Source organism: Ictidomys tridecemlineatus, chromosome 5 (genome assembly GCF_052094955.1).
Source record: "Ictidomys tridecemlineatus isolate mIctTri1 chromosome 5, mIctTri1.hap1, whole genome shotgun sequence".
Taxonomy (NCBI): Eukaryota; Metazoa; Chordata; class Mammalia; order Rodentia; family Sciuridae; genus Ictidomys; species Ictidomys tridecemlineatus.
In genome coordinates this window covers 176161458-176188806 of record NC_135481.1, presented here as the reverse complement: position 1 = coordinate 176188806, position 27349 = coordinate 176161458, and the positions used below count along the sequence as shown (strand labels likewise).

General features: G+C 39.9%; 1 protein-coding gene and 1 long non-coding RNA gene across 5 annotated transcripts in view; both read right to left on the bottom strand.

The window, feature by feature from the left end:
• The window catches only part of Asxl1 (ASXL transcriptional regulator 1), a 76019-nt gene extending 60798 nt beyond the window's left edge, over positions 1 to 15221 (bottom strand). For 2 of the 4 annotated variants that reach the window (XM_040276573.2, XM_040276574.2), the window contains exons 1-3: positions 12392 to 12466; positions 8214 to 8296; positions 5653 to 5761 (exon numbers count right to left, since the gene is read on the bottom strand). In XM_040276573.2, the coding sequence (XP_040132507.2) occupies positions 5653 to 5761; positions 8214 to 8296; positions 12392 to 12451 (252 nt within the window). In that variant the 5' untranslated portion in view covers positions 12452 to 12466. Of the gene's footprint in view, positions 1 to 5652; positions 5762 to 8213; positions 8297 to 12391; positions 12467 to 14682 lie in introns of those variants that run through there. The other 2 variants (XM_078051592.1, XM_078051593.1) reach the window with 2 other exon arrangements.
• Positions 15222 to 19983: 4762 nt separating this feature from the next.
• On the bottom strand, positions 19984 to 26181 carry LOC144378101 (uncharacterized). Its single transcript, XR_013439638.1, has 3 exons — positions 23888 to 26181; positions 23376 to 23440; positions 19984 to 22161 (listed from the first exon to the last, which is right to left on the bottom strand). It is a non-coding gene; the product is annotated as an uncharacterized LOC144378101 (long non-coding RNA).
• Positions 26182 to 27349: the final 1168 nt, after the last annotated feature.

Sequence of the window (27349 nt, the reverse complement as noted above, 5' to 3'; positions counted from 1 at the left end):
AAAAGATAACACATAGTGAAAGCATCACTGAAAACACTGTTGGACAGAAACCCAAATGCCAAGTTACCAGTTTCCAGGCAGCAGGACTACCAAGTGCAATGACCCTGAAGTGTATCCTGAAGTCTGAGGTGTTTGAGAAACAGACTATAAGCTAAAAGATATTCAAAGACCACAAGAAAATGCAAAGAGAATAATTTAGAGAAATAGGCAAAAACCAAGCAAGAGAGTGACAGATTTAATTTGCATTTTAAACTTTTTTTTTTTTTTTTTTGGTCCCAGGGATTTAACTCAGGGTTACTTAACCACTGAGACCTAACTCCAGTTTATTTTGAGAAAGGGTCTCACTAAATTGCTAAACCTGGCTTTGAACTTGTGATCCTCTCTCCTTTCTCAGCCTCCAGAGCTGCTGGGATTATAAATCTATGCTACAACACTCAGCCTAATTTGCATTTTAAAGAGACAAAAGGCCACTGTTTGCTGTGTACCTGTCAAATATCAAATGGATTCTGCTATTTACCTTCAAATAACAGATTCTACCTAAATCTGAGCTTTTGCCTTTCCTCATTCTCAGTATTTAATGGTGATATAAATAATTAGAAAACTGCTGGCAAGTGCGGGAATTGTGCATAAAAATTAATTGGAAGAATTCAACAATTATCTCCTCACATCTCCCTTTGCTTTTTCCTTTATTTGCAAACTGTTGGTTTTAATGTAAGGATACATCAAATGTAGTCTCTTTCTTTTACAAACTTGTTTTCCAATACTTTAGGTATTCTATATATTTTCAACTGAGCTTTCTAACTGAGAAGAAAAGATCTTAAAAGCTGAACTAGCTCTCTTATCAACAGATGAGGTATAAATAAATGGTAATAGCTTTAAGTGACAACTTTCTCTGAGCCTCATTCCATAACAAAACGGAATGAGATGATTGCAGATATGCCTGAAAGTGAGTGCTGGAATGACCATTCACTACTCTTAAAGTTAAAATTCATCAGTGATAAAACCAGAGTCACAAACAAAAACACAGTATTTCAGTATTAAAGTACTAAAAACACAGAACACTATAAAGGAGTCCACATTGTTTTATGGCAACAGGAAATCCCAGGCATAAAAAACAATATAAATTCTACCTCTAATTAGGCAATGATCAACACTAACAGATGATATCAGGAAAAGCTTAAGGAAAGCAGTTTGAATCCAGGATTCAAAATAGAGATGGATGTATCTATTCCATCCATCCCAGGACTAATACTCACTAAGTACCAATACAAGTGTCTCTATATAAAATGTTGAACATACCAGAACAACTTTTATCAGAGAAGGAACCCTGTGGCATACCCCCAAAATATTCCCTGCTTATCAGTAAACTTCTGGTAAACATAAGTAAGGGCACACAAATGTATCCAGAACTCAAAAAATATTTCTTATTTTCAAATAAGTAGCATAATCACATGAATAAAATAAAACTTGGACCTTGCTGGCTCAGCAAAATAAATTTCAAAATCGTAAAAAAAAACTACCAACCCATTCTGCACACAAGCTTTTCCTTAACACATGAGGGAAAACTTAGGCTAAGAAAATTCCAAAGGATCTCACAGGATCACTAGAGATCCTTGAAAAGGAAAAATGAGAAATGTGAGTTCAATAACTGGTGTCTTTTTAAATAATTTTTAAATATATTTTCTTAGTTGTTGATAGACCTTATTTTATTCATTTATTTATATGCAATGCTGAGAATTGAACCAGTGCCTCACACATGTGAGGCAAGCTTTCTACCACTGAGCCACAATCCCAGCCCAACTAGTGTGTCTTTTGTCCCTTACTACAGACAAAATTTTGACCAAACTAGCCCTTGGTAGACCACAACCCACCACTTCCATTATTTTCTGCTAGGTGGCTTTGGGTCACAACCTGAAACAGTACACACGATCTAGGCAGTAAAAAATATATATATAAAGCAATCTGGAAATAACCAAGATTCCTACTCTGCTAATTCCTTAAAAATTAATTCAATTCTATAAAAATGGCCTGGATTATTTAAAAATATCAATACCGTGTAAGACAAAGAAAGCAAGGGAATTTTTATACATTACAGAGATTAAAGAGACTGGACAAGCAAATGTAATGCATGAATCTTAAAGTCATAAATATTTTTGGAACAATTAGAGAAAATTCTGCATAGGGATTATATATATTTTAATGCTTATGCAGAAAAATGTCATTGTTCTTAAAACATACATTCTAAAATATTTAAAGGTGAACTGCCATGTCTTTACTTAACACTTTCAAATGATTTGTAAAAAATGCACACATATATAGAAGAAGGATAAGGCAAATGTGAAAAACTTGTAACAATTAGGTAAATGCTAGATGGGTGGCGTATTCACTATAGTATTCCTTCAATTTCTTGTAGATTTCAAAATTTTCAAAATATTTTTTGTGTATGTGTGTGGTGCTGGGAATTGAGCCCAGGGCCTTGTACATGCAAGGCAAGCACACTACCAACTGAGCTGAGCTATATCCCCAGCCTGCAAAATTTTTTTTTTAAGGATTGAAAAAAAAAAAAATGCTTAACATCACTTTGACTTGGGAGCTTATTGGGCAGACTTGAATTCTCAGGTGATCAAGATGGTATCAGCTGGTTCTGATTATTTGGTACTCTTTCTTAGATACTCCTGAATAAAATAAATGCCTGTGCAACTTCTGGGAGACAGGGTGGTGTTTATGAGGTATTTAACAAGAGACTAATAAATTACCTCCCATTCATAACCTGAATCTGGAATGCTTACAAAAGTCTTGTAAAAGAAGAAAGTATATTTATTTTTATTTTTTTTAAAGAGAGAGTGAGAGAAAAGAGAGAGAGAGAGAGAGAATTCTTAATATTTATTTCTTAGTTCTCGGCGGACACAACATCTTTGTTGGTATGTGGTGCTGAGGATCGAACCCGGGCCGCACACATGCCAGACGAACGTGCTATCACTTGAGCCACATCCCCAGCCCCGAAGAAAGTATATTTATATAATCAATATGGGAAGTGGCTCAAATATATATAAACCCATGAATTTCCAAGTTTTTTTTCTGGAACTTAATTATTTCAAAGTTACCAGAAGTGGTATATCTGTTGCTAAGTTTAAGTTTTTAGGGGTATTCCACATCTGGGACGATGAAACAAAATGGGTTAACTGAATAAAGTAAAAAACAAAGATATGTGGGGCTGGGGCCGTAGCTCAGTGGTAGAGCGCCTGCCTCACATGTGTGAAGCCCTGGGTTCGATCCTCAGCACCTCATAAAAATAAATAAATGAAGATATTGTGTTCCATCTACAACTAAAAACAAACAAACAACAACAGCAAAAAAAAAAAAAAAAAAAAAACCCAAAGATGTGAAGAAAGTATGATCAATTCATTGTTTTCACATATTATTTAAGTTACAGGTCGCAGAATTTTATAGGTTTACTTTCACTTTCTGTTATACTTCCAGTTCTGTTAATTTGCATATACTGCTTTTCTTTATATTTATTTATTTATTTATTTATTAGTTGTAGTTGGATATAATACTTTATTTACTTTTATGTGGTGCTGAGGTTTGAACCCAGGGTTTCGCACGTGCGAGGTGAGCGTTCTACCACTGAGCCACATCCCCAGCCCTGCAAATACTACTTTTCTAATAGGTCAAAAACATTGAGAAGACACACAATTAAGCAAATTAAAATTCTACTGAAGCCACAGGAAGAGATGGCTAGACATCAGAGGCAGATTTAGAAATAGTTTCACTGAAACTATAAGCAGTATTTATCACATCAAAACAAAAAAGATAAGAAAGTTTCAGAATGCAGCCATTACTCACCAATCCGTTCATTAAATAAACATCTAATACCACGGATCCTGAAATAAATAAGATATAGTCTATCCCCTCACTGAATTTACAGTCTAACTGGAGGAACCAGACAAGCAAACCATTAATCCAAACCCAACATAGACAAACTGATGCTTACAGATGTGCAAGGCCAACAGGCAACATGCTATGAAGATTAAGCAACGTGAAACAAAGGTCATGTCCTTAGCTCATCTTCAATCAACATACTTCCAACATGGATTGCAGACAAACAGAACATCCATAAGCCTGTGCAGGTTCATAAAATGGAGTTAATTCAGACATATTAAAATTAAAATAAGCCAGCATAATGGTGTATGCCTATAATACCAGCAATTCAGGAGGCTGAGGCAGGAGGAACACAATTTGGAGACCAGCAGGGGCAACTTAATGAGACCATATCTCAAAATAAAATTTAAAGTGTGGGAAGAGAGGAATGGGGATGTAGCTCAGTGGGTAAGTACCCCTGGGTTCAATCCCCAGAACCAAAATAAATAAATAAATCAGTATCCACACTCAATGCAGTGGTGCATGTCTATAATGTAGTTGGATACATGATTCATGATTCATGAGGCTGAGACAGGAGGATCCCAAGTTCAAGGACTGCCTTGGCAACTTAGCAAGACCCTATTCATTGTATGTTGCCTCATAGCATGTCGTTTGATTCACGTTGCTTAACCTTCATAGCATGTTGCCTTCATAGCTCAGTGGTAAAGTGCCCCTGGGTAGAATCCCCTGTTCAAAAAAAAAAGTTTGTTTGTTTTTTTTTTTCATCTTCCCTACATTCAACAAATCATCTTATGTCTAAATCAAGGGTCAGCAAACTAAGCCCCAAATCAAATCTGGTCCATCAGCTGTTTTTGTAAACAAAACAAACATCTATAATTAAACATTTGTTTATTAGAACACAGCCTGATCCACTCATTTGAAGGTCTACAACTACTTTGCTGCTACAATGGAGAGGTTGAGTAATTATGATGGAGACAATATAGCCCACAAAACTTAAAATATTTATTTTCTGGCCCTTACACAAAAAGTTTGCAGACTCATGGTCCAAATGATAGCCGAAACATCAGAAATGGTAGAAAATTAATTACCGTGTTCATTTCAGCCTTATTTAAGCTTTACTATGAACTCTACCTCTTGCATTGTAATTAGTGTCACTTGGTAAATACTAATGTTCACATTTCAGTTATTTTCCAAGGAGTAGGTATTACTTTAGCTGCCCAGTAATTTATCCTTCACAACATTATTACAAACAAAATCCTAATTAAGGAACATTTGCAATTATCCCCACACACACTTAGCTTTCAATTGCTTCCAATCTACAAAGGTATAGACAAGCAAAGCTGCTGAACAGAGAAACAACAGCTAATATGACTTAATTCCTAATAGTCTATCCACACTATAATATCCCAAAATGCCATTAACAACCAACAGCAACAGTGTCACCGGACTGCTTATTAGAGAAACAAAATTCAGAGTCAGGCATGGTGGTGCACACCTGTAATCCCAGTGACTCCCAGAGGCTGAGGCAGGAGGATCACAAGTTCAAGGCCAGCCTCAGCAACTTAGCAAGACCCTGTCTCAAAATAAAAAATAAAAAGGGCTAGGGATGTAGCTTAGTGGTAAAGTACCCCTGGGTTCAATCCCCAGTACCAAAAAAAAGAAAAAAAAAAAAAAAAAACAAATTCATGGGCCCATTCCAGACCTACCAAGTGATTCTTACGCACATCAAACCTTGAGAACCACTACACTAAAACATTTCATGTTACTTACTTTGAGTGTGAAGAGGCTGATTCGGCCAGGCAATTTAAAAAACAGCCCTTCTCCTCCTCTTGAATTGGAATGTAGCATGGCATTGAGGCACGCAAGAGGGGATGTCCCACTGTAAAATACAAAAGGATGGATGAGGATCATATAAATCCATGGGCCTACTAATCGAAGACCCAATCATACTCAGAGAGATCTGGGATAAGAAATGTTATGTGATACTCGAAATCAACATCCACAGGGCTTTCCGAGACTATGAACCAAATTCCAAGAAATTTCAGGAAAACCACAAGTTTTTCAAATTATATTTTAATAAAATGTTAAAACTTACATGTTAATTATACTATGAAAAACAAAACCAAGTTTCCTAGCCTCTAAATTTCAACCTACATATGCTCAGAAATTGCCAGATACCATTATCAACACAAAGACCACAGAATCAATGGAACTGTCCCAATAAAACAAGTATACCTTTTGTTTTTTCTGTTAAATATTTTCTAATTCGCGCACAAAAGGAACAGTATTTCATTTGCATTTTCTCTGTTGGGAAGGAGGCGGTTGCATTTTATTCTACATCTACTTAAGAGCAATTATTTAAATTTGTCTGAAAAAGGAAAAAAGTCAGGCAAATGGATTTAGTACCCAGTAATGCTTAAACATTAAACTAAAAAGAGCACATTAAGTTGTTCCTTGGTCCCTGCCACAACAGTAGTTCACAAAAATAATCACTACTAAGACAGTGGCTACTTACTAAAACTTAAAATAGAAAAACTGTTAAAAATATAAATGCCTGTTAATACAAAGTTTGGGACTAGCACATTAGTGATAGGATCCACCTATTCACCTTGTCATCCCTCTCCCCAGCATGTTAAAAAACAATTAAAAAAAAATATCTTAAGCAAAGCCTCTTAGTATTTTTCAGAATTTACAGAGGCCCTAATTTACAGTGTTAAAAATAAATTCTATATTTTAAAAAAGCCATCAAAAAACTATTACTTGGGGCTATTTCCTCAGCCATTTAGTGAGACCCTCAGAAACACTCTAACTTGAGTTAGAGTGCTCGCCTAGCACACCTGAGGCCCTAGGCTCAATCCTCAGCATAAAAAATAAATAAAGGTATTATGTCCATCTACAACAAAAAAAATATATAAATATTAAAAAAAAAACTATTACTTATTCTGTTTTGGAACACACTGGATACTATAAAAACTTTCACCAAAAATCAATCTCTTAAAAGAAACCTGGTGCAGAATCTGAAGCATCAAGTGGGTGTGCTAGCACTTCTGCTACAAAGGGGAATGGCATGTTGGCAGATCCTTTTGTAACTCCTACACACTATATCTGTCTACAAATGACTGAGCTGCTCACTCATCACAAGCCACCTTGACTGCTTCATAATTCCTACAAAAGCAAGAAGCAGAAACAAGTTAAGGTTCTCAATTTCACCTGTACCAAAAGGACTAATTTACCTTCAATAAGCATAGTGGTCCAATAGCAGTGCAGACAGCAGCAAGATGGAAATAGCCAATAAAAACAAAAATAAAGCACAATTATAATACTACACAGTGCATAGGTACAAGTTGAATAAAGGTGACCTAGGTAATTCTATTCTTCCCTCCCCACTAAATATCAATTCAAGAGTGTTTTATCTGACAATTGGAAAGGAAGTACCTTTTGAACCTAAAAGGTTAATTCAAGCAGTTAAAGCTTGACCAACAAAAACATCATGTATTTTGAGAACCAAGAAAAAACTGATATGCTCTCCTCCTTCCTCCATTAAAACAAAAAAAAAGAAAGAAAAAAAGCAGCTGGACGCAGTGGCACATGCCTATAATCTCAGTGATTCAGGAGGCTGAGGCAGGAAGGTTACAAGTTCAAGACCTCAGCCATTTAGTGAGACCCTCAGAAACTTCATGAGACCCTGTCTCAAAAATTAAAAAGGGTTGGGATGTGGCTCAGTGGTAAAGCACACTTGGTATTCTTCAGTACGAAAAAAAAAAAAAAGGTTTGGGGTAAGGGTAAAGAGAGATGAGGCTCAGAGTCACTGGTTTTCCTGCCTACAGACAGAGTTACTTTTAACTTATTGCTTCTCTATGAAAACTAGATCTTAAGAAATCAAGATCACTCTAAAACTTAATATATTCATATCATAAATAGTTAGAATGAGGGGCAACTAGGGATTCTACACAAATGAGACCACCTTTGTTTGATTCTAAAGGAAAGGACTAATGCTACAGCATAGAAAGAAGAGTAGTTAAGACACAGCAGAGTCTATTAGGGCCTGCTCTCTTCTATATTAATGAAACTTACAAAACAATACAAGAGAAATGTGCTCTGACTCCTTCCAGGAAAAAGCTCTAGGTCAAGACCTAGGGGAGGGCAAAGGCAGGAAAAGACGCTGTACCCACTCCCACCCTCCACTCAGAGGGTCACAGATAGTTCAACACTACCACCAGACACACAAGCACAGGTGTACAAATGGGTAGACTTACACAGATCACTGCACAACTACAGAAAGACACAAGTCCTATGAAACCTTCATGTTAAGCAACAAGAGCAATACAAACCTCATTTCCTTTAGTCCTTCTGCCTCTATGACCTGCAGAATCTGTTTTGGTGTCATTGGAGCATCCGAGTAGTTTTCTAATACCTGAAGAAATATAAATGTCCTGATTTCAGTGTGCAATTTCCATTTATTTCCATTAATCTACATCATGGGCTACAATTCTGCTATGAGGGACCACTAGTGACAGTTTATAGTTTTTCCATGGTTAAAATTAATTTAAGGCTGAGGATGCCGCTCAGTGATAGAGCACTTGCCCAGTATATGTGAGGCCCTAGGTTCAATCCCCAGCACAGGAAAAAGAAAAACAAAATTACTTTGGGAATCAAATTACACATATTAACTATATCAAAAGTGGATGAAATGGCCAAATTTTCAATTCTAAGGACATGAATATTCTTTAATTTTGGGGGGTGCTGGGGATTAAACCAAGAGATGCTTTATACTACTGAGCTACATCCCCAGTGCTTTTGTTTGTTTGTTTTTTGGAAGACAGGATTTTGTTAAGTTGTCCAGACTGGCCTTGAACTTAGGATCTTCCTGCCAAAGCCTCCCAAGTAGCTGAGACTACAGGTGTATGCCAATGACCCAGGCTGACACTTATCTTTAACATAGAATGTGAGACCTTAGCAACTTAGATGACTGCTTCATTTGATGCATTAATATGGCTAAACTACACAATAAAAGTCAGAAATTTGTTCAGATTTTCTTTCCCAAGGAAATTTAATAGTACCCATATTTTAAAATGGTGCCACTGAGTTGTGAAATCCTGGTATTAACTAGCCCAGAAGATTTTGCCATTTAACAACATGATGCTGATTCTGTATAAGCAAGCAATGAGAAATGGAACATCCCATTTATGTTGGCATCATCTATATACCTAAATTGCTGCAGTATTTTTCTTAGTGAAACACTATAGCTGTCTTGCTTTAAGAAGTTGTTTTAGAAACGTTATTCTTCTAAGCAAAGGGAAAAGGCCATTGCTATCTGTGTACTTCCTCTATCTGTACAGCTGCTGAAGTGACTCCAACCTAACATCTCACAGTCATTTAAACCATTATAACCAAGTATGTTCTGTTATCAATAAAATGTAAATCAACATAGTCTTACTGGACTGCTGCTGAAGGCATTCTTTATGAATCAACAAAAGCTTTTAACACTACCAGAATTCAAAGTTTGGAGAAGCAGACACTAAAATAAAACTATTTCTCACTGACCCATTCTTAGACTCTCTCATTTCAATTTTTAATCTCCTTGGATATTATCTCTCATAGTGTCAATTACTACTTGAATTTTGATAAACTCTGATCCCAGTCTCTAGCCCTGACTTCACCCCAAGCTACAGATTCAGTCTATACAGAACATACACTCTTGACTGTCTACTTGTAATTCATCTAATCATAATCCAAATTTATCTCTCCTCCAGACTAACTCTTCCTCTTATGTTCTCTACTTTGGTTGGCAACCTTTCTAATTACTAATTCAGAAAGGCAGGTGTCATCCTTCACTCTCATGTGTCTCCCAGGCTCCAACACAATAAACTTCATCACTAATACCTTTGAGTCCAGTCCTGCTTTCCTCAAATCGTTTCTTATTCTGCTGTCACCCTTCATTCAACAAATACATGGAATATCTACTTTGTGCCAAGCACAATTCTAGGTATTCATAGTAAACAAGACCAAATTCCTGCTTTGGCAGAACTCACTTGCTGTAGCCTGAGGTCAACCCAACAAAGCAAACCAACAAAGCAAACCAATCCTCATCACTTTCCTGCTTTAAAATGTTCCAACAAGCCAGGCATGGTGACACATGCCAATAATCCCAGCAATGTGGGAGTCTGAGACAGGAAGATTGCAAATTTGAGGCCAAGCTGAGCAACATAGCAAAATCCTATCTCAAAATAAAATTTTAAAAAGATTCAGGGTGAGGCTGGGGTTGTGGGGCTGGGGTTGTGGCTCAGTGGTAGAGCTCACCTAGCACACGTGAGGTACTGGATTCGATCCTCAGCACCACATAAAAAATTCACCTTCAACTAAAAAATAAAATATTAAAAAAAAAAAAAAGACTGGGGGTGTAGCTCAATGGCAGAATATCCCTGGGCTCAATCAATCCCCAGTACCCATCACCCCATTTCCCCAAAAAATCCTTCAATAGCTCTCTAATCACATATAGCAAAGCTGAAGTTTCCAAAGTCCACAAACCCACTAGGAAAGCACAGGCTTTAGAACCAGAAGGCCTGGATTCAAATTCTAGTTCTCTAAACTAAAGCAAGTTACCTATATAACCCAAGTCAAAGTTCCCTCACTTTTGAAAGACACTGATGTCCTCTCTCTTCAAAGTTCAGAGAATGTAAGTAAAAGTGCCTATAGTGTCTGGCACAGAGTAGGTGCTCACTAGCCTACCATACAAGGACCTCACAATCTGGTCCCTGCCTATTTCTCCACAGGACTGCCACACTGCCAGGCTACAAACTTTGCCAGGCTACATATACATCTACCCAATCAACACACTTTGCAAATACATTCATTGATATATTCTCTCGCTGTTCATCCTCTCTCTGATGGGCCTACCTCTTACTTACCCTTTAATGTTCAGCTCACAAATCATTTTCCTCCGGGAAGACTTCCCTGATCTCTGCCAGGCAAAGTTATATGTTCCTCCCTTTTCAGTGTCCTCACTATCCCATAGTACATATAATTATCTTCCCAACCAGGACACTGGAAAGGAGAATCTAATCCTAATTATGCCCAAACAATACATAGAAATCAGAATATCTGTTTACCATCTATACATCTGTAACACGTATCATGCCTACAATTCTGTTCATGTGTCTGAACCTTCACCATCCCCAAAAAGACCAAAAACTCCAATGGCAAGCCTCATCCATGGCTGTATTCCAAAGAACAAAAGTGCCAAAATGAGCAGGGGTGACTTGAACAAACCCACAGTAAACTCTGGGACAAGCTGCTAACATTCACTATCATAGGATATCATTTCTTTGACACAAATTAAGTTTAAGCTGAGCTAGCAAGTTTTCATAAAATAATTTTTTTTTAAGAACTATGACTCTGAAAATTGGCTACCTTTTATTTAAATAGCAGACAGGAAGAGACAGAATTTAAACAGGAAGCAAAATCTCTAAAGGGAAGTTACATCAAAAGATACAAAGTATTCACTTTTATTAAAATCCTATATGCCTCCAGCTTTTAGAATAAAAACAATTTAACAGTGTTCTATTGCCAGCCTTTCTATAGTCTGTACCTTTTCTTTTTCTTTTTTTTTTTTAAGAGAGAGTGAGAGAGGAGAGAGAGTGAGAGAGGGGAGAGACAGAGAGAGACAGAGAGAGAGAGAGAGAGAGAGAGAGAGAAAAAGAGAATTTTTGATTTTTTTTATTTTTTACATTTTTTTAGTTCTCGGCGGACACAACATCCTCGTTGGTATGTGGTGCTGAGGCTCGAACCCGGGCCACACATATGCCAGGCAAGCGCGCTACCTCTTGAGCCACATCCCCAGCCCCAGTCTGTACCTTTTCTAAAAAGACAGAAAAAAGTATCTACTTCAAAGTTAAAAAAAAAAAAAAGGATGTAGGAATGTTCAGTCATGAATCAAAGTGAAATACAAAGCATGCAATGAAGAATTTCCCAAAGTCAGGGAGAATCCATTTAGGGTTCTATTCAATTTAGAGGAAAATTTCCTTGGCTATTTCTCTCAAATTGTTCCTAACAAGCAGGAAAATTAATACCCATCCAACTACCTAAAATCTGCTCCTTATGTCTGGTAAAGACAATCCTGGGGCTGGGGTTGTGGCTCAGTGGTAGAGTGCTCGCCGAGCATGTGTGAGGCACTGGGTTCAATCCTCAGCATCATATATAAATAAAATAAAGGTACTGTGTCCACATACAACTGAAAAAAAAAAAAAGGCAATACTGTACCGTAAGACCTTTTTTTCTTAAAAAGTATCTACTTCTAAATAACATAATTGACATCTGCAAAAATCAATCTCTTGGAGTTTACTACTCTATTAAAATCCTCCAGATATCTCCTTTCCTCTACACCAAAACAGTTTTTAAAAGCATTCCCAGTATCACTCTAGTCACCAATCTGAGTGAGGTCAGGAGCAATCTGAAAATGCCACCCACAAGTACATATGATTGCCATTGCAAGCACTCCAAATTCACTCACTGTTAATAGTATCTGTTCAGTGCAAGCTTGGAAACTCTCCAGCACACAGTATGACAGCATTTGAAAAAAAAAAAAAAAGTGGGGAGGACCCTTAAGAACCGCCCCCCACACACACACACACCTATCAACCAGTTCCATCCTAAGAGAGAAAATTCTAAAACAAAAACCACATTTAAAAAAAGAAAATTAAGGATGTGATGGGGCTCAGTGGCAGAGTGCTTGTCTACCATGCACAACGGGGCAGGGGGATTACACAACACATTCCCACAAGTCCTTTTTCAAATGTTAAAATACACCACAAAATAATTCCTATTCATATTTTTACTTTTAATGAAGAGCTACAGAATAAAAATGGAGAGAAAGAACTACTTGGATAATCTGGCTGGAAGGTGAGTCAATGATAAAACAGACATAGCAACCTAAACACTGAAGTTCAGACTACAATAAATTTAAGAACAGAATAGTGGATCCCCAATTCTAGTCTTTCACCTAGTAAGAACCAACAGAGTTTGAGACAAGTAGACTTCAGAAATCTATCAGGACATAATAACACAGGATTTAAAGGTACTTTCACCTATTTCTAACAAGTAAATTCTGGCAAGCAAATTTCCGTTGGGTACCCAGAGTCATAAACACCTGCAATACAGGAACTTGGAGAATTTCAACGAACACTCAAGACAACCTCCAGGTTCAGTGTATCTCTCTCCTACTTCCCCTAATTCCTAAATTTGCTTCCAGGTGAAATAAAGAAATACTGCAATTTCCAACATCCTGAAAGCTAGCCAAAGCTTCCAATTTTTACTCAATCAGAAAATCAAAAGCGCTTCAAAATCTCCATATTTCACAAGCCAAAACAAGTAAGTAAATTGAAGCACAAAACTTCAACATACAACCAATTATTATTTCTGTTCCCTGGGCCACAACTGTCCAGGAAGATTATCAGGAACACCAGTGAAAATTCTCCAGTAGCCCAAACGGCTCCAGTTCTTGTGAATCAATAACTGAGTTTTACAGGTTCCAAGAAATTAAAGTGAACTCTAGATTTGTATCAAACCCCAACACGTATTCATCTTTTTTTTACACAACACCTCTGAGGCAAAAACTCACTTTCCAGTAAGAGAAAAAATTAGAAGGTTGAACTTCATTCATCATTAAAAGAGAATTATAGCAATTACAAACAAACTACAGGGTGTCAATAGACATACGCTATCTACACCATAACCTTGCTCTGACAGTTCTGAGAAAGTAACATTTTCTGGGAGAAGTACAACCTGTTACTATTGTCATCAGCAACATTTTATAAGAACTCGTCTTAAAGTGTCTTGGCTTTGCAGTGCAAGTTCAAAAGGAAGCTATTTCACTTATAAGTCCTCTGACGCTTTGAAAACAAAATTCACAAACCCCCTTGGCAAGTAGCTCAAGCACTCAAATTACTCTCTCCTTTGCTAAACCCTCAGTGAACAGTTATCTTCAAACAGAAACACTTTTGTCTTTGTCCAACATACATTCTTTACAAAGTGTATTCAGTTCTCTGCGAGACGCCTACCTCCAGCCTAGCTTAGAAAGTAACACACTCAAGTCAGTCTTTCTCAAAATGTAGACCCAGGCCACCTGCATTTGAATCACCTGGGAAGCTGGTTAAAACATTATCTGACTCTATCCCAGAATCTTCGACTTGGTAGGTGGTAAGGAGCCCTAGGACAAACATTTTTAACAACCCCCTCAGGTGCCCGCCCACAGGGCCCTAAAGTTTGAGAACCACTGCTCAGGGTTCAAGGTGAGAGGAAGCACTTGCTTCCCTCCATACACCTGGTTTAGACTGGGAAAGCTCAAAATGCCACTCGCGTCCTTGAAATCGGGGAGGGGGGGGGCGCTTTCTCAACCCCGGAGTCCAACGCACCACCCCACTACCCCAAGAAGCGAGGGTGGAGCTTCCGACCCTTCCCGGAAACCTAACTCCCCGGGGTGAATAAACGAAGCTTCCCCAGACCCCCCGAGACTGCCAGAGGTGGGGGAGGGGAGGCTGGGGCCCTGACGCCCGAGGAGGTGGAGCCGGCTGCCAGCTCGCCCCTCCGCTGTAATGGGGGAGGGGGGTGCAGAAAAAGGCGCCACAGCCATCCCGGCAGGGGACCTCTCTTCACCCAACGCCTCGGGGGGGTTGTCCGGGTCTCCGAGCAAAGGCCCCGCCCCTCCCGCGGTAGGCAGGGCCTCGCCCCTCCCCCTCCCACGGTGGGGGTGCGCGAGGAGCCCACCCCGGGCCCCCCAGGAGGCCCCTCGGCGGTCCGCCTCACCAGGCGCGCCGCCTCGGCCCACGTGCGCTCCTTCTTCCTCTTCTGTTTGTCCTTCATCCTCCTCCTCCCCGGTGGCGGTGGCTCCACGCGGGACCTCCGAGCGGGGCGGGCTGGGGCGGCGGCGCGGAGCTGGGGCGGCGGCGGCGGCGGCGGGGGGCGCGTGGCGGCGGCGGCGCGCGAGGACTCGGGTGCGGCCGGAGAGGGGGCGAGCGCACGGGGACCGGCTGGCGCGAGACCCGGCGCGAGGGTGGCGGGGGGGAGGGGCGGCGGCGGTTCCACGCGCCCGCGCTGCGTCAGTCGCCCACGGCGGCGGCAGCGGTCCCGCGATCACTAAGGAATGCGGCGGCTCCGCATAACCACGGGGTCAGAGGTCACGGTTCTAGCCTCCGCTTTCGCGTTCTGCTGAGGGACGGAGGCAGAACTGATGGCTGGGTAGGATGGAGAGACGCGGTTTTCCTTTCGGCGCCCGGGTGCGTGCGTGTCCACCGTGGGTGTGTGTGAGTGTGTGTGAAGAGTGAGGAGGGGGAGTGTGGGTTTTTTTTTTTTTTTGAACAAAAACAAACTGAAAGGGCAGCTGGGAATCGTAGTCCGGGCTGCCTCTCCGGCCTCCCCCGCTCCGGAAGAACATGGCTGCGTGAAGCGCTTGGACTACACTTCCCATAATGCCCCGCGGCCATCTTTTTCGCCCGCCCCTTCCCATCCTCCGTTTCGCGCAGAGCTTAGTAAGGAAAGGGGCTGGCCGTCGTTCGGGGAAAGGAACTGGCCGAAGTCTCGCGAGGTGCGGGAACTGACTGAGGTCTAAGGGATTCTGGGAGGCGTTGCTGGGAAGGGGCGGCGGCTCGGCTCTCTGCCGCACTTAACCCGTGCGGTGCTTCTTTTCTTGGGAGCGCGGGTTGGGGAGGGGCGGGGGGAATCGATAATTAGTAGCTCGACTCCCGGCTCTCTCGTTATGCCGCCTTAAGCATTTCTCACCTACACTTTTGGTAGGTGACAAGAGGCAGGACTTTCCCTTTTGGTCCTCCCGACATGACTCACTGCCGCATAATAAAAAGACCAAAAAAAAAAAAAAACAACCCACATTGATACCAGTAAAACGGTCATTCCACGATTGACGGACCTAGACATGTTCCTCTTCCTCTTGTGCTTTCGTGCCATGTGTATTTGCAGAGGCTGAACCTGCACTATAGATTAGAGCATTTTTGCCACTTGGTGATAGAATGACAGGTAAAGAACTTGGACTTTAAGGCCATACTTAATAATGTACCTATGCACCTGAGAGTTTTGGAGTTTGTTTTTTTGTTGTTGTTGTTTTCTTATTTTTCTTCCGTGTAGGGAATCGAACCCAGAGCCTCGCATATTCTAGACCAGCAACCTCTGTATAATTTTAGAGACTGTATCCTGTAGAGAGTTCAGGCCAGGGAGTCAGATAGACTAGACTGAAATCCTGACTGTGTCGCTCCCAGTCTGCTCGATCTCTTGACTTCAGCTTTTTTATGGACATTAGTCTGATATCTCCGCATTTGGGGGATTAAAATTGACATAAAGCATCTCGAAGATTGGAAGAAAGTGTGAAGGAGGATCTTGACATTATTAAGTCTGTAAAGTGGCTCCTAGCACATTATATGTTTAATAAATGATAGTTGTTATTTTTAAAAAATAGTTGTAAACACCTTTATTTTATTTATCTCTTTATGTGGTGCTGAGGCTGGATCCCAGGGCTTGCTAGGCAAGCACTCGACCACTGAGCAACAACCGGAACCCCATGATAGTTATTATCAGCTGACAATGTGCAACACTTACCTGAACTCTGCACCTTGGTTGCAGAGCATTAAATGAAATGAGGTTTGGAGTACCCTAGCACAAAGTCTTTCTGTGCATGTTTGTTGAATAAATGTTTGGAAATATTTTCTACAATCAGGTCTCAAATAGATTGATGGCCAGCCTTCTAAAACTACTTTTAAAAAAAAAAAAAAAAAAAACCTTTAGTGATCATATTGTCATATTGAAAGGTTTCCCTGGGCCAGGAAACACACCCTGCACTCCCTGGTGTTAGCACAGAGAGAAAGCCAGTACTGAGAGAAGACCATTTACCTGCAGCCCAACCCCTCACACCAAGGAGGTTCAGTGATTCTACTTCTAATACTGATCACAAAAGACTTTTACATTCAGTGAATGAAATCCTACAAAGTGAATTGACTGCCGAAGATGAGATGATATATTTTTAAATCTTTCCCTTCTAATTTCAACTCAACATCAGAAGGAGAAACAACCCTCCCCCCCAAAAAAAAAAATGTTTATTTTTTTCTGAGATGAGGTCTTGCTGTTACTGCATAGGCTGCCCTCAAACTCTAGATCCCCCTGCTTCAGCTTCTCAGGTAGCTAGGATTACAGGTGTGTGCCATTGCACCTCTGGCTCTGACTTTTTTTTTTTTTATTAACTATTTTTTTTTCAATCCACAACTGACAGCAGTAATCTTTGATAAGACATCTAGTTTGTTGCAAATATCTTGAGTAGCTTTACCTCTCCAGGGCTGCCATACAAGGAGTAGAGAAGATCACCAGGCTCCATGGTAAGCAGAATACTATCTTCCCTGCACGCCCCAGATTGGTCAAGCTCTGGTCCCTAAAACCAGTGAACTGTTTCATTCATGTTGAATGGCAAAAGAGACTTTGCAGATGGAATTCAGGACCTTAAAAATAGGGAGATCATCATGGATTTTCTGGGTAGGCCCAGTTTAATCAAATGGACCTTAAAATCAGAAGAGAAAGGCAAAGATGTTTTGGAGAGATAAAGCAAAGAATTAGATTCAAAGTTTGAGAGGAACTCAACTCACTGTTGCTGGCTTTGAAGGTACCTCTAAGCCAGAAATGTAAGCAGCCTCTAGAAGCTGAGAAACAGCCCTGTCAACAGCCAGCAAGAAACCAAGGACCTCAATCATAGGTATAACCTCATAGAAAGGAACTCCAACAACCTGAATGAGCTTGGAAGCAGTCTCCAGAAAGGACTGTAGACACTTCATTTCAGCTTTAGACTTGAAGCAAAGAACCAGTTGAACCTTGCTGCATCTAGACTTAGCACACAGGAAATGTGAGATACAAATGAATGTTGGTTTAAGCCACTAAATCTGTGGTAACTTCTTAGCTACAAAAGAAGCTAACACAGGCATTGTGGACACTCTCATTTCTTTTAGCATATACTGCCTGGCTCTCACAGTTGGGTCAGACCACGGGGGAATCCCGATGTGAATATTTCAAGGTCTATGCCCTTGCAAAATCAAACAGAAACTAATGATATCATAATTAAGCATGAAAGAATATGTTTAGAGGACAGTACAAGATATGTGTTGAAAAGTTGGCTTTAGTCATGAAACCTTGAGTAATCATGATTTTTTTTTTTAAGGTAATGAGACTCACGAGTTTATTTTCTTGCCAGAAACACCAAATACATTTTTTGGTGTGTATTTTTCTTTTTTATCACTGTGTTTTTATTAAAGATTATCTTCAGAAGTCAACACAGGTGCCATGGGGCAGTGTAAGATAAATAGGACTGACATTCAACCCTGCCCAGTTTGGGGATGAGTCACTGTTTTCAGACTTACAAGCAAAGCACACATTCAGGAATCTGAATAACAAACACACCACCAGCAGACATGCAGGATTCCCCACAAGGACACTCAACTCTGAGACAATGTGTTACCCCTGGTCTGGACTCTGGCAGGCCTGGGTTTGAATATCATTGCTGTCTTCTTCTAGCTATGTATGGGTTTGAGCAAGTTATGAAAACTCTCACTGATTCACCATCGTTTGGGCAATAGGGTGTAAAAGGACGAGCCTGGAGACTCTTAGCTACTTGGGAGCGGGGTAAGGTAGGAGAATCCCTCGAGCCCAGGAGTTTAAGATCTAGGCAATATAGCAAAACTCTCAAGAAAAATAATAAAAAATAGGTTGCTGGGCACTGTGGCACATACTCCCAGCACCTTGGGAGGCTGAGGCAGGAGGATCACAAGTTTGGGGCCCACCCCAGCAACTTAACTCAGTGGTTAAGCAACTCTGGGTTCAAGTACCAGGAAAAAATAATAAGTGATATCACATTTGCTCAACTTCCAGCATAGCCTTTGATCAGCAAATGGGTAGCTCTCCTGGTCCCTCCTACATTTCTTTCTGTGACCTTTGGTTTTTGACCATGCTCATGCTAGCATCTGCTTGGGTTCATCATCCTATTCCCCAAATGGACTTGGCACGTGGTAAAATCCAAACTGTTGTGTGGATGACCCTATCTCATTATTTTATTTCAGAAAATCCATAAGGAATAATTTCCTATTGCATAAGCCCTTGAAAGCATTTAGAATCTGATCAGGCAGAATTGGGAAAGAATATGATAGGATTTCACCCAAAGATATCAAAACAACTTGGAAAGATGATCAGGGATGATTACTTTATGACCTCACTAATCTTAAGTCACAGAATCTGCCCATGTGACAGCTGAACTTGACTCAGCTCACCTACCCTTCACCATCATTTAAATTCTGCTGTTCTGCCCAGTGAGGTGGTACACACCTGTAATCCCAGAAACTCAGGAGACTGAAGCAGGAAGATCACAAGTTCAAAGCCAGCTTCAGCAATTTAGAGAGCCGCTGAGCAACTAGTGAGACCCTGTCCCAAAATAAAAAGGACTGAGATGTAGTGGTTATGGTGCCCCTGGATTCAATCCCCAGTGTAAATAAATAAATACTGCTGTTTTTCAGTCTCTTAGGTCACTGAAAAAGATGTTTGAATTACCAAAATGTTAATGCTGGTTATCTCTGTCTTGTAAGGGTATGGATGATTTTTAGGGTTTTTTTTTTTCCCTCCAAAGTATTATATATATTTTTAAAACAATTTTTTTTAAATTTCAATCACTAAGCATTTAGATTAAGGTGGCAGATAGGAATTGTATTTTTTCTTCTTTACACTTGTCTTTCATTCAAATCTAGAATGAGTATATAGTACTTTTTATGATGGGAAAATAAAATTTCCAATGCAATATAGGTCAACAGTGGGAGAACATCTTTAATAATAAATTCCTCCTGTCAGCCAGGCACAGTGAACACCACTGTAATCCTAGCTATTCAGGAAGCTGAGGAAGGAGGATCCCTAATTCAAGACCGGCCTCAGCAACTTAGCAAGACCCTGTCTCAAAATAAAAAGGACTGGGGATGTTACTCAGTTATAGAAAACTTGCCTAGCATGCTCAAGGCCCTAGGTTCAATTCTTGTATAACAAAATAATAAAAATAATATAATTTTAAAAATAAATTCCTCCTTTCATTTGCTTAAAAAGATTGTGTAGGACTCCTTAGGCCTCAAAGGATGAGCTGTGCTAATCTTTACTAAAAATCATGGTAAATGATAGATCCCTACCTGATACTTCAAGGTTTTCAGGTAGAAATTTCATTACTGAGGACCCGTCCCAATTTTTAAACTCTTAATGCCAGAGAGATCTACTGAAATCGACCACAGATCTTCCAGTCTCAATTTATTTCCTCTATTCTTTCCCCTCGAAGAAGGAAAAGAACCTTTAAAGTGCTTTTTAACAACAGTGACAAGAGTAGTGGCGCTGAGGTAATGAGATGGGTGAATAATTTCATTTCCGGTTTTCATAATCGAAATGTTACCTTACGCCCCACCCCAAGTGGCTTTTCTTCCTCCTCTTCTTTAATGTTTCATAATGTCTAAATGTGAAGCTGAGGACTGTAGAGATAACTCTTCACAGACCTTCACGCTCTAATACCACAACCACCTTTCAGGTGAGTAAACAGGGAGCACCAGTAAATCAAGGGAACGTTTCCAAGGTCACATAATTGGTTGTTGCCTTGGTCAACATTTAAATCCAAAATCACTCATTCCAATTTCTTTTGGAGGCCCTATAGTCTCCAGGCTCCAAAATGGCTCCCAGTGAGTCCCTGCTTCTAGCATTTACATCCTTTTTAGTCCCCTTCCACTCTGAAAGGTGCTGAACTGAATAACCAGTAGGATAGAGTGGAAATGACCTGACCACATGTGGCTTCTGGGGCTAGGGCAGAAAAGACCTTGCCCTCTGCCTTGTTCTTGGGATCACACCCTCTTATGGAAGCCAGCCACCATGTAACAAGGACACTGAAGCAGCCTAATAGAGAGGTCCACGTGACGCAGGTCCCAGACAAGTTAAATGACTTCAGCCTTGGCCAATAGTATTCATTACAACCTCATGAAAGACCCTGAGCCAGAATCACACAAAAAGCTGAATTCTAAATCCACAGAAGCTGAGATAATGAATTGCTTTCAAAATCACTGAGTTTTGAGATAATAGGTTACACACCAACTAATAAAGACATAGTATTTCCCCTTCTCAGTAAAATTTTTTTAAAAATAATGGACCTTCTTTCCAAAAAACAAAACAAAACAAAAATCACAAAACTACTTAAACCTATTTGTACAAAGTTCTGTACAATGTTCCAGGGTGTTCCCAGCCCATCTGAAGCAGTATGTAGTAAAAATAATAACAGTAGTTGCAATGTTCCCTTTATCTCTGAGGCCCAGAGAAATAAAACCACTTTTCCAAGGTTGGGAGTGTAACTTCGTGGTAGAGCACTTGCCCAGCATACACACGGTCCTGGGTTCCATCCCCAGTACCACAAAAAAGTAAATGAAACCAGTTGTCCCAGTTCCTAGAGCCACTAGATGCCAGAGCCAGGATTCTGACCCAACTAACTTTGCTATCTTCACATTTGCCGCCTTGGTACCTTGCCTCTGTGGAGCCCAAGGACAGTATTACAGTAACTCTTACCCTTCATTTTCCTTCTGTATTCTACCCCCTTAATTTTTTTTTTTTTTTTTTTTTTTGCACCAGGGATTGAACTCAGGGGCACACGACTACTGAGCCATATCCCCAGCCCTATTTTGTATTTTATTTAGAGATAGGGTTTCACTGAATTGCTTAGCGCCTCACTGTTGCTGTGGCTGGCTTTGAACTCACGATCCTCCTATCTCAGCCTCCCAAACCACTGGGATTATAGGCGTGCCCCCTTAATCTTACAGGTTGCATTTCTCTGGCCCCATTTTAATTGTAATTCCTAAGTTAACCATTGTGTGTTAGTTCCCACTGAAGAAAAAAGTCAAAGGCACCAATTCTAAGGGTCCTTGGACTAATGGGATCAGAAAGATGGAAACGAGTAAAACTGTGTACATGATTAAGACTTCTAAATCTTGCCTCACATGCACAAGGCCCTGGGTGCAATTCCCAGCACCGCCAAAAAAAAAAAAAAAGGACTTCTAATCTTAAATCCTTTGGATAAGGAAGCAGCAACAAACACTGAAAGGACAAATTTTACAAGGAGGCAATACTTTAACTGGGCCTTGAAAGCCCCAAGGAGAGGGTTGGGGATGTGGCTCAAGCGGTAGCGATCTTGCCTGGCATGCATGCAGCCCGGGTTCGATCCTCAGCACCACGTACAAAGATGTTCTGTCGGCCAAAAAATAAAAAATAAATATTAAAAATGCTCTCTCTCTCTCCAAAAAAAAAAAAAAAAAAGAAAGAAAGAAAGCCCCAAGAAGAGATGAACAGCTCAGGGAATTCTGAGTAGAAGTAGAAGCCACATTGAGTGTGATGGGGTAGTTTTAACGTGTATGAAAGTTCAGGTGTGCTCAGGTGGGAAAGGCCAACAATCCTGTGGAGCAGGAGCAGAAAACAAAACCAGAAATGTGGGCTGGGTGGGTCCCAAGCCAAGAAGGCTTGACTATCTCCTGCCCTAACTCAGAGTCAACAGAGCTCTGACTTGAGCTCAGATACTGGCTCTTACCCAACTCTGTGGCCCCAGACCTAGCACCCCAGGACCTGATACAGAGCAGGTGTTCCTCAGAGTTTGTTAAATTGATTCATTCAAGTGGGACTAGGTGCTAAAGTTGGTCTGCGGTGGGGGAGCAAAAGCAAGATGAGATTGCAGAGTTACCCATGATGTCTCCTGGAGTGTCATTTCTTCACAAGGTTTGGTCTGATGTTCTATGCCCACCAAGCCTTACACATTCCAATTCAGAATATAATGAGGAAAAACATAATTCACTCATGACATTGATGGTGACTTCAGTGTCTGCCCAAACTAGACTGTCAGCCAGCTGAGGTCAGAGACTGCTGGTTTAGTTACTGTCCTGCCCTTCATCATGGCAGAGGGGCTCCTCTATCTCAGAAAACAGCAGAAATACTGCATGGAACACCTCCTTTCATTGGCACTGATAACCTCCTACTGGGATCTGAGCCCTGGGGACTTTCAACCCAATTAGACACAATTCCTGCATTACATGGATGGATTACAAGTAATGGCAAGCTGATGCAGTAGTGCCTGTACAAAGAGAAGCCTGCATTGTTTTCAGCAGAGAGAAGGGATGTCTCAGGGCTGACATGAGCTGGGGGATATATTATTTTTCTATTATTATTATTATACTTATAACTATAAGTTAACAATTATGGTTAATTTGAGTACAAAATATATGCTCAAGAATTAATAACTTTCTTGCCAGGCACAGTGGCACATACCTTAATCCCATTAGCTCAGGAGGCTGAGGCAGGAGAATCGCAAGTTCAAAGCCAGCCTCAGCAACTTAGCAAAACCAAAACCATGTTTCTAAATAAAATACGAAACAGAGGGTTGGGTTTCTGGCTCAGTGGTAGAGAGCACTTACCTAGCATGTGTGAGGTACTGGGTTCGATTCTCAGCACCACATAATAAATAAAGGTCCATCAACAACTAAAAAAATACCAAAAAAAGATGAGGATGAGGCTCACTAGTTAAGTGCCCCTGGGTTCAATCCCTAGTACCAAAAAAAAGTTGTTTTTTTTTTTAATAATGACGTTCTTTTGTACTAACAATAATCCCATTAATTCACAAAACCAATAATAAATATTTTACCCTCTGGAAATAAAGTTAACAAAATGTGTGGGCCTTATATGAAGAAAACTATAAAATTCTACCAGGGAGCATAAAGTTCTAGACCAATGGAAATCAGAGCTTGCTTTAGATGAGAAGATCCCATAGCATGTGAATATTAATGATCCCAAAATTTGCCTACCAAGTAAATATCATCCTAATGAAGATCAAAGTGAGATTTTATTGCCAAAATGATTGTAAAATTCAACTGAAGAAACACATGCATCATTTTCATAGCAAAATCACTAACATTTATGGACCACTTACCACATGCTAGGTCCCGTCTGAGGACTTGTTATGCTGCATCTCATCTTCACCAAAACACCATGAGGTAAATATTATTAGTAACACTGTATAGATAAGGAAGCAGAGGTTCCAAGAGAGAACTAACTTGCTCAAGGTCCCATAGTAAGTGCCAAGCTGGAATTAAAGCTCAGAATGGCTGACCCCAAGCTCTGTAAACTTAACCACTCTGCTCTGCTACCAGAAGTTTTAAGGTTAATAAACTGGGGTTCTACCAAATATTAAAATGTAATAGTCAGCTACAAAAACTAAAACATTATGGTTTTGAAAAGAACAGACAGACCTATTAAACTGAACATAGTAGAGCCATGTGATGGATAAGGAGTTCTAAGGACTGGCGTGCCAGCTGACATTTCACACTGGTAGAGAAAAATTTAACATCATTAAGCAAAATTGGACTAACCACAGGTTAGCCATTTGGATTAAAAATTAAGTTGGAACTCTACCTCCTTCCTTAACTCTAAATCTACCTAAAACAAAGATTTACATGTGATGAAAGAAACAATAAAAGTGTTGGAAGAAAAAAGTGAACATGTTTATAATCATGGAATTGGAAGTCTTTCTAAGCATGAAAAGTTTTTTAAAAATTAAGTAGTTGGGGGTGGGGGTCACAAGCAGTAGGTAGAGTGCCTGCCTAGCATGTGCAAGGCTCTGGGTTATATCCTCAGCACCACATAAAAATAAATAAATAAAATAAAGGTATTACCAAAAAATAAATATTAAAAAAATCATAGGTGGGCATGGTGGCTCCTGCCTGTAATCTGATGACTAGAGGAGGCTGAGGCAGGAGGATCACAAGTTTGAAGTCAACCTCCTCAATTTAAGAGAGACCCTATCTCAAAAGAAAAAAGAAAAAGGGGCTATGCTTGGGGGTGCACACCAATAATCCAGGCAGTTCAGGAAACTGAGGCAGGAGGATCATAAGCTCAAAGCCAGCATCAGCAATTTAGTGAGGCTTTATACAACTTGGACACTGTCTCAAAAAATAAAAGGGGCTGGGATGTGGCTCAGTTGTTAAGTGCCCTAGGGTTCAATCCCTGGTATCAAAAGAAAAAAGGTTGAGGCCTAGGGTTGTGGCTCAGCAGTAGAGTGCTCACCTAGCACATGCAAGGCCCAGCACATGCAAGTCCCTGGGTTCAATCCTCCACACCACATAAAAATAAATAAAATAAAGGTATTGTGTCCATCTACAACAAATAAATAAATAGTATTGAGAATGTAGGTCAGTGGTAGAGCGCCGCTGGGTTCAACCTCCTGTACCACATTTAAAAAAAAAAAAAAAAGATCAGTAAATCAATAGATTTGACTATGTAAAATTAAAATTCTTATATGGCAACAATTTGCCATACAGAATGTTAGAGATAGACAATAAAGGGAAAAAAGTACTTGTCACAAATAACAAAGGATTAAATTTCTTAATTAATGAAGATTTGTTAATAGTAGGAGGGCTGGGGATATAGCTCAGTGGTAGAGTGGTTGCCTCGAATGCACAAGGCCCTGGGTTCCAATTCCACCAGCACCACTCCCCCAAAAAAGAAGTAGGAAACACCTTGAGTGGTCAAAAAAGAGATGCAAATGGAAATAAGCACTTGAAAAGATTTCCAACCTCATTAGTTATCTTGGAACTACAGATTAAAACAAAGTTCATACACTACTTTTCAGTAGATGAGATTGGCAAAATCTAAAATGATTGGCAGAATTTAGTTTCAGCAGGGATTCAGGGAAATGGGCACCATTTATACACTGTTCTTTTTTTTTTTTTTTTTTTTTAAAGAGAGAGAGAGAGAGAGAATCTTTTTTTTTTTCTGTAGATGGACACAACACAATACCTTTATTTTTATGTGGTACTGAGAATCGAACCCAGGTCCCACTCGTGCTAAACGATTGGTCTATGCTGAGCCACAATCCCAGCCCCTTACACACTGTTCTTGAGTGTGCAAATTCATAGAGTTGTTTTAGAAGGTGATTGGGCAATATGTAAAAGAATTATTATTATTTTAGTTGTAGATGGACACAATATATTTATTTATTTTTATGTGATGCTGAGGATTGAATCCAGCACCTCACATGTGTGAGGCAAGCGCTCTACCACTGAGCCACAATACCAGCCCAAAATAATTAGTCTTGCTCTGGGTGTAGTGGGATTTGAACACAGGTCTGAGTGACATAAAAAATTATAATGGGGACTGGAGTTGTGGCTCAGCTGTTGAGAGCTCACCTAGCACATGCGAGGCCCTGGGTTCGATCCTCAGCACCCCCCGTGAAAATAAATAAATAAATAAAGGTATTGTGTCCAATTACAAAAAAAAAAAAAAAAATATATATATATATATATATATATATATATATATAAAACGGGAAATATAAATAACAGGAAACTCTTTTTTTTTTTGTACCAGTGATTGAACTCAGGGGTACTTGACCACTAAGCCACATCCCCACCCCTATTTTGTATTCTTTTTAGAGACAGGGTCTCACTGAGTTGCTTAGCTCCTCGCTTTTGCTGAGGCTGGCTTTGAACTTGCAATCCTCGTGTTTCAGCCTCCTGAGCCACTGGGATTACAGGCCTGTGCCACTGCACCCAGCAGAAACTCTTTGATGTAATAAATCACTTAGAGATTTATTCCAGGGAAAAAATGAAACAAATGAACAATTATCTTCAGTCCAAGGTTGCTAAAACAGCATTGTACAAAGTATTAAAAAACCAGAAATGGCCTCAATGACTAGCAAGAGTGTTAAATAATTTCTGGTACAATGCAATAGAATATTAGACAACCATTAACAATATAAATCTGTATATATTAAGTAGATATATGTCTGCAACATGCAAAGTAAAAACAACAACCAAGTAAAAACTACAACAACAAGGTTGTTGGAGTGTTGTTTTTGTTCTTGATGTTGGCAACTGAACCCATGGCTAGGAGCATACTAAGCATGATCCTATTCCTATCACTGATTTACACCCCCTATGTGTACTATGAAGGTCAAATTAAAAGGGTATGCACATAGATCCCTTAAAAGAGTGTCATCAGCTCTGGGAAGTGGAATTTCCAATGATTTGTAATTATTTCTGTAGTATTCGAATTTACCATTGGAATACATAATTTTTATACAAATAATTGGTAAAGCTCACTGCATAGTTATTTTAAAACTTAACTGAACACCTACTCTATAGCCTAGAAATTCTATATTATCACATTTCCCCTACCTAATACAAGTGAGAGTGTTATTCATTCATTTTACAAATGAGCCAACCCAAGACTTAGAAAGATTAAACAACTTAGTCTGAATTTATCAGTATTTGGTTTTTGGTTATTTGAGGGGGAGACTGTTTTGTTTTGTTGTGTTGTGGTACTGGAGATTGAATCCTGAGGCACTATACCACTGAGCTACATCTCTAGTCCTTAGACAGGGTCTCACTAAGTT